The following is a 22,183-nucleotide window of genomic DNA, read 5'->3' on the forward strand; positions in this document are numbered from 1 at the left end:
ATCATGTAAATACAGGGTAACTTGGTGGGCTTCAGCAGTTTAGAAAAGTGTGTGTGTGTTTGTTTTAAGTGAGCTGGTGTGTATTGTCTGTGATCTCTTTTTGTCATGTGGGCCACAGCAGTACCCTCTTTGTGTTTCTCTATACTGTACAAAGAGTATATACACATAAAGGGGCTTTACCATAATAATGTTTACAACTGTGTGCATGCATGTGCTTGCTGTGCTTATGCATACAGTTTTTGTTTAATGCAGGCTTATATACTATGTGCATATTCACTTCTTTCTTGTCTTTTGTTACGTTTGTGTCCATATGGGTATTTTTTCAAAGACTTTGTGGTGGAGGTTCAGCTGGACAGTATGAAGCAGAACCAGAAGGAGTCCATTAGGAGGACTTTGTTCCTCGACAGCCGGCAGCCCAGTTTGCTGAAGACTTTCAGCCTCACCAACGGAGAACAGTTGTGCCATGACACCAAGATCTACTTGCGGGTCAGTCACAACAGTTGTTTTTCCACCTTAATGTCAGGCAGATTGGATGTACAATTTTTGAAATGTTGCACATAAGATGCTAATGTTACTGGGAATCATCCCGAGGGGAACACAAATGTCTACATGACAATCTATCCATGTTTTAGTTTTAGAGTTTTAGAGAAATATGGCTAAATATCGAAAAGTCAGAGAGTCACCAAAGTTTAGCGGATTCATACTCAATCACTAATGTCTGTACCAGCTGCTGCAGCAATAGATTTTGAGACATTCAAACACAGGCTACATGTCATTGACTTTGATTTGGTTGGGTGTTCACAGACAATTGATGCTCCAGGCTTTACCGCTTCTGCTACCCAGGCCATATCTCAAACCTAAGTGTGAATAGGTTAGGGATGGGACAGTGCTGAACATTCAGGTCAAGCTGCAGATTCACCTGTGTTTGGACCTTTTTGCTTAGACTGCTTTTAACCCTAGAACGCTAACGTCGGGTGATTTTCACCCACACAATTTTGAAGTGATCGAATTTTACAACCAAATGAAGGGATGTGTTGATACTTTCGACCAAATGTGTGCTCAGTACAGCTGTGAAAGAAAAACCAAGAGGTGGCCACTGTGTGTCCTATATGGCATGATGAACGCTGGTGTGATAAACTGTATTTTATCCGAGATATTATATCGGGTAAAATATACCCAACGTTAGTGATGGTGTTGCTAATTTTAACGTTAGTGTTCTAGGGTTAATAATGATACCTTTAATAAAGGTACCCTATGGAGTTCGGTGTATCTTGTGCATGGGCACAAGCATGCACCTTGGCAATTGGTTTAGATAATGTACCGAGTAACACAGCAGTGAGTCAGAAAATACTGGAACAAGAAAACTCCACTTGATATCTTTGAGGGCTGTTTAAAGGTTTGCATCTGCATGGACTCCATCACACAACTGTTTCCACATGAGTAGTCCATAGAGAATAAGCAAATTTGTCTTTTAATTTCAGTCAGTTTTTATGCTGTCATGCGATGATGAAAAGAAAAGTATTGTAAACTAAATATTTCTCAGGCCAATCATCTCAGTCCCTTTTACCTTTTAGCAAATTTTCCGGTTTCTTAATCCTGGCCCTTAGGAGCCGAAGCCCTGCTGGTTTTTATTCGAGCCGTCTAATCTGGGACTGTTTTGCACCTGTGACACCAGGTGAATGTAATTTCACTCATTGGTAGAGCAGAGGTTAACGTCATTTCCTAATAGACAGGGTTTGAAGTTGCCATTTGAAGTGCTGTTTGAGGTGAAACTACTACAGTACCAATCTTCTCATCACTCAGTGGTTGACCTGATCAAAGTGAACACCTGCCAGAAACACTTGAGTCATGTGTGTAGATGTTAACTGTAATAACATAATGATCAGAACACTTTGCTCTCTGACAGGATAAGAAATGGTTTGAGTAGAAACTGCCAACCATACACTCAACTGTTGGTCAACACACTCTGTTTGCACACCATTTCTTCCTTCTGCTCTTTCTTCAAAGGGGGCACATCACTGTGGCTGGTTGAACAGATTTCAAGTCTTGTCTCACAGAAACTTAAAACAGACTAAATCCTACATTTGGGCCAACAGTTGCTGTAACATCTGCTTTTGATTGTGTGACTTTTTTTTCTTGTACATTTACTTGGAACAGGATGTTACAATGATCTGCTCCGAAAGACTTGAAATGTCTGGTCCGACAGCAAATTTCTAACCATGAATTGCTCTTTATCAGACAGCACATCAGTGCACCAGATGAAGATTTATCAGTCCATAGAGACAACACAGGGATTTGTGTCATTCACGTCGGTTTCTCACGTAGTTGCATTTCTCTCTGTTGAAGGCTGAAGAGGAGTTCCGGGATAAATTGTCTCCTATATACATCAGCCTTAACTTCAGCCTGGATCCTCATGCCCCGGAGGACCAGTATGGCCTCAGACCAGTCCTGAGTTATCAGACAGAACAGCGTATAGAGCAGAAGGTATGTATATTAACTTAGGAACCCTAGTCGCGTAAAGGGTCACACAGTACGTTTCATTATGTACTGTGGATCAGAAGGTTTTAAACTTCTTCCGACCAGAGCAACTTTCATAAAAACCTTTTCATTTTTCATAGCATCGTCACCAGTTTTAGTTTTTTACTGTTCTAATTACACAATTTCAGCATATGGTATGGGTGATATGCACTGCGGCATCTGAATTTTATCAGGACCAGAATTTGCATGATAGACACCATATCAATATGCTCTGTTTGCAGTGAAAGATACTGTATTTCTATTGTTTGCTCTAACAAGCACTATTTTGCTATTATGAATGCGAAAAACAGCATGTTGTGAAACTGGCGAGCTTGAGATGCTTGTCACTAATCATATATGGTATAGCTGCTCATTTTAAAGGATTTCCCCGAATATCCAACCAGGAAAACCATGAAGGAGAACTCTGTTTCAGTTCCTCTTGGAAGTTCAGCTTCTAAAGCTATGAAGTGAATCTCTGTGCAGAGTTGTAAACTGTATCTATATATGACATTACCACACTAAACATTTCGACCACACCACTTATAGAGCCACACGCCTTGCGTTTTTATGAACTAAACAGATAGTCACCACAATGATTGCCAGTGGAGACAGAGTGTAACAGATGGTGTGATGAATATTTTAACAAAACTTCACCAAACAATCTAAAATCATGTATAAATAAGTGTTGCACAGCGGTTCCTTACGACCATGCGAGTTTAACTTAATGCTCCCACTGTTTACATTTTGTGTGCAGGAAATTTATTTGACTGGCAAAGACGAAGGCTACAGGCCACCATTTTGAAATTGACATCAAATGTAAGGCCCCTCTATGCCGAACCCCATATGGTTGGAGGTTGAGGGTCACCCCTGATAAAGCAAGAACTGATTACTGCACTTTGGGCCCCATTGGTAATGTTTTCAGTTTCCCATATGAAGAGTTGGATGGTTTATGGAGGACTGGCGAGTCATGGCTCTGCAAAAACACAGAGGGATGGCTGACAGCTCTGTTTGGGTGGGGCAGGCGCTCAGCTCTCAGACATCTGGTTGTGGTTTGTTTATGTATGTTGCCAGTGGTCTCCTCCACCAGGGAAGAGGCGGAGCCTGAAAACGTGCACATGTTTATGTGAGTGGATATAAGGTGAAGTGAGTGTGTGATGTGGGTGCGTGTATATCATGCACTTGTAACTGGCTGTTTTTAACAGAATACACCAACTTTTTTCAATCTAGAAGCCTTGAAGGCAACACTGTGAATTTCATCTGTAGTTTTTCTCCGTTCTCCTCATGTGAAAGGAATCACTGGGCTTTTTTATCTGTTGATCAGTTAGCTGAAGTGATGACAAAAAACATGGTACAAAAATCACTCGTGTTCTCCGTGGACTGAAGGCCCAATACTTCATGCTAACAATGGTTTGATGCATTCTGTACTGCAGGGAGACTTTTGCAGGGAACTTTTTCATTGCACTAACACAAATGGAGATGTGCAGCATGACAGAGTGGTGTTGCTGTAGTCATCAGCCAACAGAAATGTGAATGAGCTGTGAAGGTACTAAAAGACCATTAATCCCCATTGTTTTGTTGTTTTTCCCCATGGGAATAAAATGCCACAACATGAACTTATTGTTCTTTGTCTTTTCTTTTTGTTCTAAATGAGTTGACATGGCAATTTAAATTTTGTTTTAATAAGTATAGTTTAGCTTCAGCTTTGATATTTTGAAAGCTCTTTCACCACAGTCAGTGAACAGCACAGTGCCATAGCCAATGGTGTGCCTGCTGCGATTTTGCTGAAGCTGACAAACAGACCATCGGTGTGCACTGTTCCTTTAACAGCTGGAGAGAACGCTGGGTCACATGGATCAAACATATGGGAAGATGAACAGATGAAAGTGAAAAAGAGATGAAAAGTGGTTAGAGTGGGTGGGGTGGAGTGGGGGATAAGATGAGACTCATCACTTTGTGTGTCTTTTACAGAGTCTGTGAGCTGTTAGGTGTTAAATGACCTCTCGAGTCAGGAGTGAATGTGGAAAACCAGGGAGTTGAATGAGGAATCTCCGCTGAGACAGTGTTAACCATCGCCAGGCTGACTCTCTCTGAAGCCCTCTGTAGCATTCTTTTGGAATCTAATGTTTCCCATATGTTGGAGAGATGGCAACAGTGACATTATGCAGCTACATGGGAGAAATGGTGCATACTGAAATGGGAGAAAAGAGAGAATAAAACAAAAGGCTCAGGGAACACACTGGAAAGGACAGTGGCGTCAAATCAAATCACATTTATCTTTTACTCTGGTTTTAACCAAGTCGTCTGTCATGTATGACTGCAGAGCAGATTAAGGCCCATTTTCTTTAAAGTGTGAGGTTTTCACTCCTTTTGATCAAGGCTTTTCCACAAAAATGTCTTCTTTAGATGAAATTCATCATCCTTTCATTCTCCTAAACCTTAACCACGTCGCCTCTGCTCTTCCTTTTCTTCTTTCCCCACATGTAACGCACATATTACTTTTATCCTGCAAACATGAAAGGACGCTGCTTTCACACAACGTCTTGACATCTGGTTTGTTACAAATATTATTACAGTTTTGTGCATATATGGTGGATATGTATGGTCTATATCCTTTCATTAAATCATGAGTCTAGTGCACAGGCTTCTGTAAACATCCACTTCCTTGAGAGATTTTCTCTCTCTCTCCGTCTGTCTCTTTCTCTTTCTTTGTACCTTTGGACTCTGCTCCCTGGATACCTCTTTGTCTTTCACCCATCATAACCATCCCTCTCTCCTTCCTCTCCCAACATTTATCTCTCCCTTTCTTTCATTTTCAGGCCCAGATTCAACTCGATTGCGGAGAGGACAACATCTGTGTCCCTGACCTCAAGTTGGCTGTTTATGGGTGAGAGGAAATCACCTTTCTATTACTTTACCTGATTCAGCAAACAAAAGTTAAACCCTCTGGTCGTGCAGTGCTAATCTGCCACAGTTTTCTCCATTTGTGATTGAAATTCAGCCTATACAAAGAAAAGCTCTCATGGTTGGTTTTCTCTCTGCTGAACTTGAAGTGATGCATTTAATGTTTCTGGTTTGTGTGGAATGAACACAACAAGAACTGCAAAGTTAGCATAAGGAGTAGTTGCAGTCTTGGTTGAACAGGCAAAGAAACAAGATCACTTATAGGAAACAAAAAACACACTATTTACAGGAGTATAAGTTCACATTATATATTATATTAATGTATATACACTCTGATCTTGCACTGTTTTTCTACTTATTTGCACCTTATTTACTTTATCCTATTTTTATAAGTATTAATTTATTCTTATTTATCTCGACATCAGCTCTCCCCTGACTGAACATTCCCCATCTCTGCCATATTTTCAAGATTGTTAACTGCTTTCCTGTCTGTACAACATCCATTGCATGTCTGCCCGTCCTGGGAGAGGGATCCCCCCTCTGCTGCTCACCCTTCTTCTGGGAGTTTTTCCTTAGTCGATGTGAGGGTCTAAGGGCAGAGGATGTTGCTATGATGTTATGCAAAGCCCTTTGAGAGACAGACTGCTTGTAAAAATGGGCTATACAAATAAATGAATAGATTTAGAATAACACCACTCCAAGGCTGTTACAATTTCGTTGTACTCTTTGTACAATGACAATAAAGGCTTCTGATTCTGATATATAGCATTCATTTGGAGTTGTGTCTCCAGATGTAAAACAAATGTAAGCTCATTAATCACATTACACATTAATCAGTGGTTAATATTTTAAAAAAAGGAAACTGAATAGTTCAGCTTTAGCAGTCTGGTAAGCGCAGAACAGGATAACTAGTACAACTGACACACTTCTGAGGGTTTTACTGCACTCACATTAAGGAGAAAAGAAGGATGGGTGTAAATATTCAGAGGTTGTTTTTTGTGGTCATTTGAAGTTTTTGATTACTAGTTTGAAGTTCTGTGGAGAAGTGAATTTATTAGTTGGTCCCTGTTTCGATGTATGAGTGTGAGGTACACACATGCAAATCAGCCCTTTAGAAACACAATAAACATAAACATGATTCTGTGACTCAGATCATTTCAGACAGATGATACTGTTTACAGTGCAGAACATGCTTATGCCAGAGGACAGATTCTGACTCTTTATTGTTAATTAATCACGTATCCTCATTTGTGAATGGACGTCAGCCAAATATCTAACAACGTTCTCAGTCCATTCACAAAGCGAACACACTCTCAGACTCTCTCCTCCCAGTCAGCTCTGTTATGAGGGGTGTTTTTCATTATGTGGCCATGTGATTTCTCTTAGCTGCAGAAATACAATCAGTGGGAAAAGGCTCCCATGAAAACTCCAAGAACTGCATTTGTAGTTGCCATGAGACCAACCTCGAATGATTCAGCACTTTCACGAAACAGAATTTCCCTTCACTGACACACTATGAGACGCAGCACTTTTCTCTTGCTAGCCAAGAATTTGTGAACAGTGGGATGTTTAACGTTCACAACCTCAAGGTTTCTCCTCTGGCTTCAATTATGCTTTTTTTGAGTTTCATGATCCACTGTTATATTGTGCCAAAAATGAAACAAACTAAAGTCAACATCAGCTATATGCCGCAGACTTCTGTCCGTTCCTAGCATCTGCTCAATGCTGGTGTTAGAGTATCAGTGTTGCTTCCTCTGCATTTGCTAAACTGGCCCAGGCCTAATTAAATTCATCTGGTGGTTGTCTTACCTTGCGAGGGGTCACTGTGTTCAGACCTGAGTGGGGGGGTGAAAAGAAGAACCCCAGTTCTGATCCTCGACCAGACTCCTTACTCCTTTTTCTGCTCAATAGAAACATGAATTTACTACCACACAGTGCAGCTCTTGGGGAGAACTTGTGTTGGATGGTGTCGAGAGGATTTATCACCACACCACTGAAGTCTGTTTGCACACAGGGGCGTCACTGTTAACACGCAGAATAAGGTGGGGGTCGGTTTCCTGAGACAAATCACAGTGATCAGATTTGGGTCATTTCCCAGGTCGGTCACAGACAAATATGCGGGAGTGAATGGCCTTTGGGGACTGTCCAAAACAGAGATGCATTGTCTGGGAAAAACTTCACGTCCCTGCTTTTCATTACGTCTTACAATTGCTTCTTAGGCAATTAGGTCATGCCCTGCACCGAGTCACTTCCAAGTGAATGTAGCAGCAGAGGTAACACAAGTAAGACTGTGCCAGCAAACAGAGGCTGAAAATGGACGCTGCTTTTTGACAGCAGTAAATAAATATCCTTTTCAAGACCAACACAAAATAATGGTTTTGTAACAGATACTCATGGGAAATATTAAAAACCCAAAAGACTAAGCATCTCCAGCCGTGCTAGTGAGGCTGCACTAAGACATGTGGCTTAAAGCTAAATGCTAACATCAGCATGCCAACATGCATACCTTATCTCGTGGATTGCCAGAGTTGTTCTTGTTCTTTTTCTTTTGTTGTTGTTTGGCAAACAACTGCTTTTGTTTTAGTTCATTTATTACAGCCACATGCAACGTAGCCTGTACTGCCAACTTCTCATGAAGTAGTTTATTCATTCCACTTCACGGAATTAATCATTAAATCAAATCAAATTTTTTTTGGGCTACATTTTAAACTTGTTTTAAATTCGCTTGACAAAAAATGAAAAGTAAAGTGACATTGTTGCCGAGGGAAGGGTGGTAATATGTTAACATCCTCTACTATAGCTTAATCCTTGTAAATGTGTTTAAGATTCAGTTTATGCATTCTGATGAATCCTGTTGTGGTTCTCCTCTCTCAGTGACAGAACAGAGGTTTACTTGGGTGATGAAAACTCCCTGAGCCTGACCTTCAATGCCAGGAACGAGGGAGAGGGAGGAGCGTACGAGGCCGAGCTCTACGTGGTGCTGCCTCCAGAGGCCGACTACAGCGGGATAGCACGCAACAATGTGGTAAGGCAGACATCTGTATCGCTGGAACTGTGTCTTTAGCTACTGGCAGTTATTGTGAATCTAAAACACAAATAACAAATCTCTGGCTTTCATAACAATTTGCAGCACATTTGCTTATCATTCTATAATTTTTGTTTGATTATCCAACAGAGTAGTACATGAATGCAGTGCTGCACAGTAACTGATGTGGAAAACCCGCATTGCGTACATTCCCACCAACATCTGAGCAAAATAGGAAGACATTATGAATGTTACAATAAACAAACGGGCAGAAAATGCATCATAGATCCTTAAAAGCAGTCTGTATTGTACTGAGAAGTCTAATTAAAAAAGACAGGCAAAACATTTTAAGTTTTGTGTTTAGTTATCCAGTGATCTTAACATCTGACATTATTTGACATTTTTGTGTCCTCTCCAGAGCTTGACTCAGCTGACGTGCAGCTACGAAGCAGAAAACCAGACCCGCTATCTCGTGTGTGATCTGGGAAACCCCATGAAGTCTGGTACCAGCGTAAGAGCCAACACATGTTGTGTTTGTGTGTCTAGTCAAGTCAGATAGTTCATGCATGATATCATTCATACACAAAGTTTGTTTATGACTGTTTTCTATGTGCTCATATGAGAAAAATATTCCTTTTTGGCACTTGACAAGCAAACAATGCTTGTCACTTTTTCATCACCACTAATGAATTTAATTATGTTATTGAGAGCTATTTTTAGAATTCCTAGGAGCTCTGAAGGGAATGTAATGAAGTACTGAGAGAGGAAAGAAAAAGCAACAAATCTAAATCAAATGCAAGGCATCTTCTCATTTTTACGACTACGTTCTTATGTTGCTTGGATGAATCATATTCATTTTTGTGCGTCACTTCCTAGTTATGGGCCGGCCTTCGGTTCACTGTGCCCAGACTGAAGGACACTCACAATACTGTACAGTTTGAACTCCAAATACGAAGGTAGGTCACTTTTCAGAGAGTCCAGTACTGTTTGTTGAGTTTGTGTGTGGTATGTGCAAGTTTTTAGAACCATAATATACCTTGAAATCTGTCTTGAAGAAGCATTTTAAATTTTTTTTAAAAAAAAAATAAATAACATGATGTCTTACAATGCAGTTCTAATTTTATACCTTTTTGAGATTAAATGTTGTCTTTCTGTTGTAGCAAAAATGCAAATAACTCAGAGAGTGAGGTGGTGCTGTATGAGCTGGAGGTGGCTGCGATGGCTGATGTCATACTGCAGGGGTGAGGCTTTATCATATAATCATTCTGATCGTGATGGTTCCCACAAGGATAACTGCCAAACTCTTGTGTTTTTTCTTTTCCTCTGCAGTGTTTCTCGCCCAGACAAAGTCATCTTTCCCCCTCCCAACTGGAGCGCTGGTCAGAGTCTGAGTGCAGAGCAGGACGTCGGTCCTGAGCTTCAGCAGGTCTACGAGGTGCAGAGAGATTTCTTACAAACCCTTCTTACATGCTTTGAGTTTTTATGCATTTTTGTTGTTGATGTTGTAAATTAAAAGTTGTTCAGATTAAAGCGTTGATCCCATTGTTATAATTGAATGACATTATTAAAAATTTTACAGAACTTGCTTTGGATGGTGCTAACCCTAACCCATCCAAGAGGAAAGTTGAAAAATTAAATATGAGATTAATGTCCCTTCCCAACCCCAGTAATTTCTGTACAGGGTCTAAGCCACCCAACAATCCTTTATATTGTAAGAAAACTGATTTTTCTTTTCTATAATGTGGCTGTACTTCCTAAGATTTATGTCAAAAGTCAAAAGGTGTTTGCAGGAACAACATCTCCTTCAAACTATCTCTCTGTTCTAGTTGGTAAATAACGGCCCCAGTGTGGTCAGCCAGGCGACACTGGAGGTGAGATGTCCTCTGAGGGCTCATGGCCATGAGCTGCTCTACCCTGTGGAGGTGGTCACTGAGGGGCCGCTCAGCTGCTCCTCCAAACACACTCTCAATGCACTGAAACTCGAGGTGGGGACACACACACACAAACATCTTGGTTGGCATGGAGAGGCCATTACCCTCGCTCTATTCCTGGCCTTGAACATTTGATTGTCTTTGTTAATGACTCTGCCAGCATCTTTCTGTATGCAGGTTCATCCTCCAGCAGCAGAGGGTCCCACGTCACTAAAATCCAGCACTAAGCATCACATCCGGAGGAGGGAGCTGTACAGAGATGTCCTAGGTGAACAAGGAAACCTGGTGAGACGCACCGAAAAAATAGGAAGTCTAATTGTAATGAACACGAGAGAATAAGTTGTGGTGTGGAAGCACCCCTGAAAACTCAGAACTGCAGGCTCTTTTTGATGGATTTCCGTTTTCTTTTGTAACCTCTTGAGAACCTCATCGGGATAGCACAGAGGTGTTTGTTTTTCCCCTCACTGGTCCTGCTTGAATCAGCATGTGGAGGTAATCTGGATGACGTGAGTCTGCAGAGCCCTTCACTCCACGGCACACCACAACAGAGGCTCTTGTATGAGTCAGCGTCTCTTGTGTTGGGTGTTCAGTCCCACTGGGTTTCTTAAGAGAGTGTATTTTCATCAGTGTGTGGCATTTACTGTGTCAGTGTACTGTGTATGTGCCTTTTTCCTCATTTTCAGGCCCCACCCCCCCTGTGAGTGGGCTTCGGGCACTTGTGTAAAAACAGTCCAATCAGATTGTAGGAGGAAGTAGCTCTGGCCTCTGAAAAAGATTTAAAGTATAATGAGATTATTGCTTTCAACAGAGGAAATTGGTCTACAGTAATGAGTTCTGGTTGACATCCCCTGCTGCTTGCTGTCATTGTTTGAGAGATGAAGTTCATTAAGTTGGTGATCTACTGGGTCGTGCGGCTTAGGTCGCTTACTGTAACGTTTGCCAGCTAATCCCTTCTAGTATTCAAATGAACCATAAATTAGAGAATCTAACCACATGTTGAAGTTGCTTCCAAATCTCTATGCTCCGGTTTTGATGAATGTTGAAATAGTGAAATTACTTTAAATGGACTGATGTTCGACACCGAGGCCCAGATCCTATTGTTCAGGTGTATTTCTTTGAAACAGTTTCATGCATTAATGGGGCAATATCCCCATTTGTTTCCAGATCTTTAAATTGATGCCCTCAGATTTGCCCAGCATTTTAGGAGAACGAATGAGCTTAAAAGAAATTGCAAATCAATCTAGTTACATCTGCCAGGGCTAAAGAAACAACAAAACGAGTACCACCTACAGAAACTCAAACATGATTAACAGAAAGTACTTTCTGGAGGGTGTAGTGCACAAAACACCATATGACGTAGCGCTTACAGCTGTACCAAACACAGCCAAAGCTCCTGCAAATATACATTTTTTAAGAACTCTTTCTTCTTAGATCACTCTCTGAAGGAGTGTGTTTATTAGTGCTGAGGACGTACTTAGATCCTGAAGGTAAATCTTCAATTCAAAAGCACCACAGATGAAAGTTGTGCAGTTATACTATCAGCAAAATGTACTTCAGACTGAAGTCACAGTAGTACTGCTGCAGATCAGCTGTGTTGGACAAACTACGTCATAGTGACACTGTCGGATTTACCTCAGACCTAGTTTATCTTTTTTTAATGGATAGGCCTGTATAGTACTCTCAAATAAAAATTATGCAGGCGGGTAATTATCAACTATTCTCTGAAATGTGTGGGAGTAACTCCTCTTGTATATTATAATTGCTGCAGCTGCACCAGATCATTGTGGTGTAAGATGTCTTGGACAATGCCTGCCAGTCCTACGGGTAAAGGCATACTGCTAAAGGCTCCATTAGCCGTGTGCTGCGTGTTGACTGTGGCTCTGTCTCTCCGTAGACGTGCTCTGCAGTGGAGTGCTGGCAGCTGCGGTGTGATGTCGGGCTGCTGGAGAGAGGAGCCAGTGTTATCTTGACTGTACGCTCCAGAGTGTGGGCTGAAACCTTCATTGAGGTAAGACTGCAGGACACACCGCACTGAACTGTTGTTCATGTCTGTTAGTACGAGAAACTCAAGTGAAGAGAGCAACACGGAGCAGATGAGAAAACCAGCATGAACTCAGGCAGTCTGTGTTCTCATACTGCCCTCTGCTGGGCAGGTTAACAAACAGCAATTACAGATGTGTGGCCAAATCCTATGTGCAAATCCTATATAGTATGTGCTACACTATATACTGATTTTAAAGATATGTTTTTGCAGTTATAATACAAGAAATCTTAATATAATAAATGAATAACAAATGACACTGAATGTACAAATCCTTGTTAAAGATAACGACAAGTGGTTTCACAGTGTCTTTTGCTTACTGGCATCGTCTGGGAGCCTTTTCACCACTATCACCTATTTTTAATGTTTTTTTTTTTGCTGTGCACAGCCCCTCAGCTTCCTTTGTGAATTAAGCTGATAAGCAACTCACACTTAAATCATATTTTTATTTGTATTTTATCACAATGCTGTGCGATGAACTATGCATATTTCAAAGAATTGATAAATTCTGCTCTAACGTCATGTTATCTGAATTTGATCAAATTCCATACTAAGTACGTTCTCAGTAGTAGTAGCATTCTGGTTTTCAGGACAGTGTTCACACAGTGAAAATATTGTTTTGGCTTGGTAAGGATAGACTTGGAAGATACCAAAAAGTGCCACAGAATATCAGCCCAGCCCTTATTAAAATGTTATAAGTTATTGTCTTTTGCTTGTCCACAGAGGGCCTATAAGCAGTATGTTCTGGAGTGCTCCATTCAGTTCAAAGTGGACAGGATGCCTTATTCTATTCCTCCCAAATTCAAGCCATCAGGATCCAAAAAGGTAGCTTCATAAGATTTTCGTAATTCGATTGTAACAAGATTGTAAACTTCACATTATTTTGATGTGAGTGTCAAAGTACACATCGATTGAATGCTGTGGTTTTCTGTTGTTCAGGTGATCACAGCTGTGATGTGGAACAAGCCGGACACTCTGTTTTCTGTTCCAGTGTGGATCATCATCCTGGCTGTTCTGGCTGGGTTGCTATTACTCTCCCTGCTCATATATCTACTATACAAGGTAACAAGCTCATAAGTAACCCTGCCTATACGGTCAGCACAGAAAATAACAGTTCCTGACTGGATGGCGAGTGTCTAAACTGAATATTAGGATACTTCAGGTGAACTTCAGATGGGGGTTGGTTAGTGTTCCTACAGGTCCCAAATGACACGCTTTTTGACAATACAAAGATACTTAAAACCGGTACAAGGGATTAAAAATGACATAACGCAAAACACAAAACACAAAACCAATACAAGATGCTGCCTTGTCATTTGTAGTCCTTATGTCTCTGTTTCAGTCTGGGTCTCTTGCGTAAAACTGGGAACAGTAACATTAACTTCTACCGCTATCCCCTCTTGTCTGATTATTCCATATGTGATCTTCCTCTCTTCCTGTTTCCCCTCCAGATGGGCTTCTTTAAAAGGTCAGATCCATATGGTACAACAATGGAGAAAGCCCAGCTCAAACCCCAGGCATCCTCTGAAGCATAGATCAGAGAAGGAGCCTCACCTGCAGCTGTCCCAAGAAACTGGAATGATTGTCACATTCCCAAACAAAAGGGGAAACCCGCTAATGATAAGCAGGCAACCCATTTATGAAGGGACACTTATGGGTGCTGTCTCACTGGAATATGTACTATCTGGTGCTGCACTATAATGCCAAGGCAGGAAAGACTCATGCAGTTGAATATGCACTGTTGTTTTGGAATTTGTATAATCAGAGCGAAATTTATGAAGCTTCTGCGGAAAAAGCAGCAATGAGAATTTGCTTCTTACAAACTAATTCCTGTGGAAAAATGTTTTTTTTTGGCAAATATTCCTCATACTCCATGTGTTGACCAGGAACAAATTGGTATTTCTCAGCTTATATTGATACAGGGGAGAAGAAATGCACCTCCAACAAAAGGCACTAAAGCTTTCCAGATATTCCAGAAAGGTGTATTTGAAGCCATGTTTTCAATCCTAATGTTTGGTATTTTGTGAAGTTCCTGCTTTTGTATGATTTATACACCAGTTTTTATTTATGGCACAATGTTTTTCCTCTTTGTTGTTGAATGTTGTACTGTACTGTCTGCAGGACAATCCTGATGAAACTGCAATGTATAACTTGAATTATTCCTCTCCCATATTGGGAGGTATTTTGTGTATGATGTAATGTATGTAATGTATTCATTGTGTTATGACCCATTGGTGTTGTGGCCCAGAATAAAGCCTGACATGTATACCCACCCAAAACATTACTGATGTGTGTCATCAGTGAACAAAATAAAACAGAAACCATTGCTACTGGTGTGAGATATTGTAGGCTGGAAATGGAAAATGAAGATCAGGTTCAACTATACTTCTACCAATTTGTCAACATTATCATAGTCCTTAGATTATAATGAGTGAGTCCAGAGCTCATCTCAGGCTTTCAGGTGTGCATTTGATCTGTATGGTCTAAGAAAGAAAGGAGAAAGAGAAGAAAGAAAGATGAAAAAGCAAGAACAAAGAAAAGGAGGTGAAAGAGTAAGGACAAAGGTAGTAAAAGACAGAGAAAGAAGAATTAATAATAATAATACATTTTATTTATATGCGCCTTTCTCAAACTTCAAGAACACTATAAAGATAAACAAATACAAAGACAACAGATAAGAGCAACACAGAGTGTAAGATGGGACGATGTAGTTCGGAGGAGTATACTATTTTAAAAAGGTGAATTTTGAGTCTGGATTTGAACCGAGGGAGAGAGTCAATGTTACGGATTATCCAGAGGGAGTGAGTTCCAGATTTGGGGAGCAGAGCAGCTAAAAGCTCTGGGATGAGGTGGCGATATGAAGGAGATCAAAAATAGACAGATAAAGAGGGACGAAGTTGTGGATGGCCTTGAATGTAAACAGGAGGATTTTGAATTCCGTTCCGAATTTTAGCAGGAGCCAATGGAGTTGCTGAAGGACGGGGGTGGTGTGGTGGGATGAGGGAGTTTTGCTGATGATATGAGCAGCTGAAGTTCTGGACCAGCTGAAGTTCACAAGAAGACAAAGAAAGAAGAAGACAGAAGTAAGTAAGAGCAAGAAAGAATGAATAAAGAGGCAACAGAACCTAAGCAACACTGAGGCTACATGTGAAGAGGCAGACTACACTGAGGAGAGTTCAGGGGTTCAGCTTACATCCATGTCCCAGTGATCATAGTCACATGCCTCACCGTGAGGGCTCAGCCACACACACCAATATGACACTCAACTTAATAGAAATTTACAAATTCACACTGTGCATCCTCATAAAGCAACCTCACCAGCTCACCTGGTTCAGCAAAAACAAGAACTCACGTGAACCTAATCAAAAGTCCAAACAAAACCATACAGAGCAAAACAGCAGCAATGAAGCAGCCACTGAACACAGATTCAAATCAGTAACATTCTGAATTCATCATATGATCAAAAACAGCAATACCACTGCCACAAAGAACACACACCAACTGGAAACAGAGTCACAGTAACCAAAAGAAATCTCACATATTTGATAAAATTCCTGTGTAAAGCAGGTCCCAGGATGTAACACCAGCCAAGGACCTCGACCTGAGCCACCAGCCCTTACAGACAACGAGTACAATGTAGACACAGCACAGTGTGGTTTTACACAGCACAGATGAGCAGCAGTCCAAGCAACAGCTACAACAGGTCAGGCATCCATCTTCAGTGCACACAACACCAATTTTAAACAGCATTCAGAAACCAGATGAGGTGAGGACACCTGTTGTTTGGTTTCTAGGCTGTAATGTCACCACTCCCCCATTACATTCAGAGCTGTGAAATCTATAAATCTATGTGTGAGCATTCCAAACAAAATAGGAAGGTAATAAGTGTCATTATACAGACTCATTTTAACAAAACAACCCATCTGATAAGCAGCAGCAATACAGCAGATCAAAACCTCACAATAGCAGGCAACTAATAACTCACAAGAGCCCATAAGCAGCACATGACTGTAAGTACGTACAACACATTTAACATGAAGTATGTGTGTGTCAGTATGTGTGTAACCCATGGAGCACAGGCTCAGTGTATCACAGATGCAGTCATTGGTTGGAAAGCTCAGTTTAGTCAAGACCACAGCTTTGGTGTTTAAATATGCCTAAATACACTGAGTATAATGTTTGAAAAGAAAAACAAATGCAATGTATTTTGAGTGACAGAAGCCATGACAACACTCATGCTTACATTTCTAAAATCAGCATACAACAAGCTTTTGCAATTGGCATAAATGAAACAATGACAACAGCTGAAAGGAACGTACGAAACTAGTCCAGGCCAGACCAGACCAAACCAGGCAAGATCAGTCAGCTCAAGGCCTCCAAAACTCAAACATTAATATTCATTTCAACACCACACAGCAGTACTGAGAGATCACAAAGCACACGACAAACACCAAATGAAATCAATGTTCAGTCACTTCAAGAACTGTTTGGAACAACCAACACCAAAGCAAAAGTTGCAGCAGCAGCAAAACAGCATATCAACCAGCAGGCGGTGTGTTCAGAGCTTTCTGACACGAGAACACAAGCAGACTGAACACAGACATCAACTCGGGAAAAGCGTCTAGTTAAAAGCAAAAAGCAAGTACTTAGCTTTGATGAGGTGAAGAAGTGATGTTCAGCCTCTCAGTGGAACCTTTCTGGGAAATCTCTGGATCATGGAAGCTTCAGGCTTGCAGTTTGTGTGTTTAGGACTCACACTTAATATGACCAACAGTGTGCAGCATTAACACCATCAAGCCATGTCAAAGCAGCACTGCTGACCTGCTGTGTAGTGTTTCTCAACACTGCAGACAATATTCAGCAACAGCAAGAGTTAAACACAGAACTAGCTAGTAAAGGAGCCATGTCTGCCACCAGTACAACATAGCCACAGTGGGCAAAGCCAGTTTAAATAGCCCACCTTGAAACAAAGGGTGCGTTTGGTATCATCACCAGGAGGTGGAGTATGTAATGTGTGACTGTTTATTAACAGTTGTCTGCTTCAACTAGCTTGCAGGTTTCACCCCATTTGTGTTTAGTCTTGTTGTGCTATTGTACCCATAAACCTGTGTATATCTAATGTGCCCAGAGAATGAAGCCCCTTCACTTTTACTCTAGTGCTCAGGGTTTTGTGTGAAAGGCCTCACCAGCTAAGACTAGTGGATGGATTTCCATGAAATTTTAACACGTCAAAGATCACTTTGATGACCCTTAACTTTTCATCAATGAGCAGATGGAGTTTCATATATTAGTTTCTGACTGAATGACTGTTAAACTCATGACACCTCAGGTATACTGTGTGCTTTATGCTAATTAACAGCTGTTAGCATGCTAACATGCTAAAGATGAGAACATGGCAAACAAGTCACTAAACAGCCGAAGTATGCTAAACAGCAGCATGCTAGCATCATCACTGTGAGCATATCAGCATGCTGAGGTTAGTGTTTAGCTTAAAGCAAACTGCAGAATGACTGTAGACTCTTGTTCAAGCATTTCTGGGCATTTTTTCATAACTTTATTAGATAAAGGTTAAATGCACAAAAATACTGTGGAGAGTTGACTGAGGGCTGTGGGTTGCAGGGCTGTCTTGGTCACATGAAACAAACATCCCTTGCCAAGAACCAGGAAGGAGTTCACTTACATAGTCAGCATCCCAAACCACTAGGTCCTAAAGACATCCCACACAAATATCAGCAGTGGGATCACCAGGATTACAAGGCACAAAAGCTTCTATTAATGTCAAACTATTATCCTGTCTCATTAATAACTGACCTGCAATGAAGTGTTTGCCACTGATCTGCACATGTTGACTGTCCATGTTCCACAGTTTACTGCTGTCATGCTCTCTGCAAACCTCCTGAAGCCACACTTCTCTTCTTTTACTATCACTCTTTTGGGTAATAAAAATCTTAACCTGATTGTTTTTATCAATTGACATGCAACACCTGGAAATGGCTCTGAAGTGACTCCGAAGGTGGCAGATTCATTAGTCCAACATGCTTCTGTTGTGTTCTTTATGTTAACTTGTGCAACAAAATTTCGGACCTTTGGAAAAGAGTAATGAATGTTTTCTTTCACTGTTGGGGTTTATGTGTTGGCTCTCGCTGACATTTGTGCTGAGTGTGTGCATGTGTGGTTGTGCTGAGATCTGCTGGATGGATGCTCCCTCCCAACCTGCAGATTGGGTGCTTTATGTCTCTCCTCCTCCCTTCCCCTTCGCCCTCCCTCCCTCCCTCCCTCACTATAAAATCCACACTGTCGCAGGAGTACTGACCTGCAGAGGAGCTCAAGTGTAAGTCAGAGAAAGACGGAAATAAAACAGAAGACTGCACTTGCCTTCCCCTGGCTGTGAGTAACACATTTGGTGTCTTTTTACACAGCAGAGTGTGTATTTTACAGTAGAGCATGACATTACTGTGTAGGTACTCTCTCTTTATGCCTGCGACTTTAAATCTGCAGGGCGAGATGACTCAGCTGTTGTTGAGTTTTGAGCCTGAGCTTTGTGCTTTGAAAAGCAGGGTGAAACTATGCAGCTGTAATGTTCTCTAACCCAAAATCTGTAGATAAACTACACCTCCGTGGACACACCTCCAACAATCTCATACTTCCTAAAAAGACGTTAGGCTCAAGGACACAAAACTGATAAAATACCCCCCAGATTATGGATTATTTAAGGGTTCCTAATGTGGTATGGTCATTGTACATAAAGTAGTAGTAGTTAGGAAAGTGTAGAAAAACGTTAGGACAGTTATGACATTAAATGACATTTTAGCATCTAACTTAGGACCACCGGTTTCTATGACAACCTGCTATCCCAGGTTGTTTTCCTGCTGACTCTCTGTTTGATGACAAGTTGATCCTCTGTGATTCCTCCTATTCAGCATGTAAAGAGGGTTGGATTTTGCCCTATCTGTTGCGCTGTGAGTCAGCAGACAGGGTATTAGGGTTTGGGTTTGGAATCTGTTTGGGACTCTGGGTCCACTCTCAAATGGGTTGTTTTTATTTACAACATCTTCACCCTCGCCGGATACAACACTCTGTGAGTCAGAGGCTGCTCATTTGCGGCCAAACATTGTTCGAATCGATGGTAATTTACTTTAGATTGTGCTAAGCATTTCAGTTCGTCTAAAGCTGCCTTTAGTGTAATTTGATCCTTGTATGAGGGAGTATGTGTGTGATTGGTGGGGGTTGGATGGGATAGAAGCTGAAGTAGAGAAAATTATTAATCCAAACTCCATTTCCTGTCCCTCCAGGACGGTCTTTCAATAATCTGCAGTCATGGCCAGAAACCTGTTGAAGAATCCCAGTGGGGAAGGTAAGATGTGATTTTATTTGTCCGCAACTATGTAACTGGATCAGTCTCCCTTCCAGGTTTCCAGCTACTCTAAAACTGTAATTGCACTGTAAATTCATTTTCCATCACTGCTCTAAGTTGTCCAAAGTATGAATAAATAATGTTCATACAGGACACGATTTACACTGGTGTCATTTAGTCTCGGTCTTATCAAGATCAACAAGCCGCAGATTCATTATTGCAGTGTAAAGCTATAATGTGTTTTGGTAACCCTGACTGGTGTCAGTCTTATCTAACGCTGTTCAAGACAGTGACATGGATATCCTGAAAAAACCAAAATGTCCAAAACTATTCCTTACAAAACCTACTTAAACGCAGTGAGATGGATATTGACTTTCAGCTTCATCACTGGCACATTGAGATGTGGTTGACACTCTGGAAAAAGCCAGTAAATGAACCTTGTGTTCAAATCAAATTTGATTCAGTAAAAACTTGATAGTGTACACGGCAGAAGTTACGTAATGCTGCTAATGACCTCTTGATACTGTGTTTCTCTCCCAGAACAGCTGGAATTCTGGGACCTGACGGAGAACGGAGGGAGTCAGTGGAAGGTGGAGGACATGCCGGGAGACTGCGGCTTCGAGTTCTGCACTGAGGGAGTGACCAAATACTTTGCGACCTCTTTTGAGTGAGTGTTTCTTACTTGTAGTCACGTGACTGCATTAATCTGCTCTAGTTGCTTTAACAAATGGGTATAATGGATACTGTCTGACAACCTGCGCTGTAGGCTGTGTCTGAAGAGACAGGTGATCGACTTGTTAGCGGAGGGTTACTCTTCTGGACAGCTGGACACTCAGCCTGCTGTCACAGTGGAAGACTGGTAAGACAGATGTACTCTGATGTGCTTGTTTACATCCTCTGTAACTCTGACTGGTCTCACTGATTATCAGGCGACTCATCCTGCAGGTACTGCGGGAGGACCGACTGTGGTTGCACCTACCAAATTACAGTGTGTCTGCTGGATGAGAATCACGAGGTCATACAGGAGTTCAAGCCTGAACCGGTGACTCTTGACCCCGATTGTGACGACTGCTCGTGGAAACAGGTATACAGAGAGAGAAGGACAAAGAGGCAGTTGCTCATCTTGGAGTACAGGGGCACTGGGGCAGAGGTCCCCATTCACAGCTTCCTGTTACGTTTAACAGGATAAAACATTACCTGTGAGAGTCAATGAGAGGGCCTTGTTTTCGTTTTGTTCTGACTGCATCATTGGCTGAGGTGAGAAAAATCTTGACGAGCATATTTAAGGGAACTTTGTCGTCATGGTTATAGCAATCATCACCTGGTTGAGGTTATGGAGCTATCCTGGTTATGGTTAGACAGCCTTCCTCCTTTGCTCATTTTACGATCACTACTACTGCAAGATGATGCTGTCATGTAAACACGCGGACAGTCTTGTCCGCTCACACCAGACTGTACACATCATAGTCATGTCTCTCTGTCTGCACTGCAGGTCAGCCATACATTTTCTGACTACGGCCCTGGAATGCGTCTCATCTCCTTTGAACATGGAGGTCAAGACACCAAGTTTTGGGACGGTTGGTTTGGAGTCCGAGTCACTGGGAGTTCTGTTACTGTCGAGGTCTGAACAGGAAGAAAAGGAAGTCAAAGGAGAAGGGAACCACGGAGTTAGGAATTGTGAAAGGTGACGGAGGGAGGTGGAGGCCTCCAGACTAACAGAGTGGAGTGTAGGTTTTGAGGTTACAAGAGGACCAGCTTTGCCTTACGCGCTGACTGTATGCCTCTGTATATTATGGAAACATTCTGCTGCTATGAAGAAAACAAAAACGCTGGTGGTAACATGTCAGCTTTATTAATCTCAAAATATTCAAATTATTACTTGCAACACAGTAGTTATAATTAAATATGATTTAATAACTACTACCTCTGCATATTGACATAGTGACCCTGGTTTTAAACTAAATGATGTGTTTGGTGGGTGGGGGTGTTGTACACAGTCAAATGGGTTATCATTCAGACTAAAATTGAAATAAATGATCAACGTCATCACTGCCTGTTCTGTGAAGTTGAACTTTTAATGGCCTAAACTACTGAATGTTACGTAACTGTTTCCACAGACGCAGGATTCATTGGTGCTTTGACCGAGAGGCTTTTAGAAAAAGAAATGCCATACTGTGATTTTAAATGACTTCAGTACAAACAACAGCTTCAGATGTATTTTGTGCCTCACCTCTAGTTTGGTTCTGGTCCTGTTGGCTGTAGCCTTCAACCCTTCAACTCTGGCAAACCAATCTTTGCTGGTGAATTAGAATGCAATCAGAATTAGCAGATGATGAAGCCACAACCAACCATCAAATAACAACACACATTTACCAATACGTAAAAAAACTCACTTTTATTTTCACTGAATCAAA

General features: G+C 41.4%; 2 protein-coding genes across 4 annotated transcripts in view; both read left to right on the forward strand.

The window, feature by feature from the left end:
• The window catches only part of LOC124056903 (integrin alpha-5-like), a 36,123-nt gene extending 21,429 nt beyond the window's left edge, over window positions 1-14,694 (forward strand). For both annotated transcript variants that reach the window (XM_046384841.1, XM_046384842.1), the window contains 14 exons: window positions 329-486; window positions 2,347-2,484; window positions 5,334-5,401; window positions 8,293-8,443; window positions 8,862-8,954; window positions 9,320-9,399; window positions 9,604-9,684; window positions 9,773-9,878; window positions 10,270-10,428; window positions 10,552-10,659; window positions 12,269-12,382; window positions 13,139-13,240; window positions 13,355-13,477; window positions 13,867-14,694. In XM_046384841.1, the coding sequence (XP_046240797.1) occupies window positions 329-486; window positions 2,347-2,484; window positions 5,334-5,401; window positions 8,293-8,443; window positions 8,862-8,954; window positions 9,320-9,399; window positions 9,604-9,684; window positions 9,773-9,878; window positions 10,270-10,428; window positions 10,552-10,659; window positions 12,269-12,382; window positions 13,139-13,240; window positions 13,355-13,477; window positions 13,867-13,950 (1,565 nt within the window). In that variant the 3' untranslated portion in view covers window positions 13,951-14,694. The remainder of the gene's footprint in view (window positions 1-328; window positions 487-2,346; window positions 2,485-5,333; window positions 5,402-8,292; window positions 8,444-8,861; window positions 8,955-9,319; window positions 9,400-9,603; window positions 9,685-9,772; window positions 9,879-10,269; window positions 10,429-10,551; window positions 10,660-12,268; window positions 12,383-13,138; window positions 13,241-13,354; window positions 13,478-13,866) is intronic.
• Window positions 14,695-17,955: 3,261 nt separating this feature from the next.
• Window positions 17,956-21,815, forward strand: fbxo2 (F-box protein 2). 2 transcript variants are annotated; one of them, XM_046384843.1, is made up of 6 exons: window positions 17,956-18,802; window positions 19,708-19,769; window positions 20,310-20,436; window positions 20,536-20,628; window positions 20,715-20,853; window positions 21,262-21,815. In XM_046384843.1, the coding sequence occupies exons 2-6, from the start codon at window positions 19,733-19,735 to the stop codon at window positions 21,394-21,396; spliced, it is 531 nt and encodes a 176-aa protein (XP_046240799.1). In that variant the 5' UTR covers window positions 17,956-18,802; window positions 19,708-19,732; the 3' UTR covers window positions 21,397-21,815. The 2 variants fall into 2 exon arrangements, with proteins under 2 accessions (XP_046240799.1, XP_046240801.1); XM_046384845.1 differs by lacking the exon at window positions 17,956-18,802 and having other exon boundaries at window positions 18,873-19,769; window positions 20,315-20,436.
• Window positions 21,816-22,183: the final 368 nt, after the last annotated feature.

This window comes from Scatophagus argus, chromosome 3 (genome assembly GCF_020382885.2).
Source record: "Scatophagus argus isolate fScaArg1 chromosome 3, fScaArg1.pri, whole genome shotgun sequence".
Taxonomy (NCBI): Eukaryota; Metazoa; Chordata; class Actinopteri; family Scatophagidae; genus Scatophagus; species Scatophagus argus.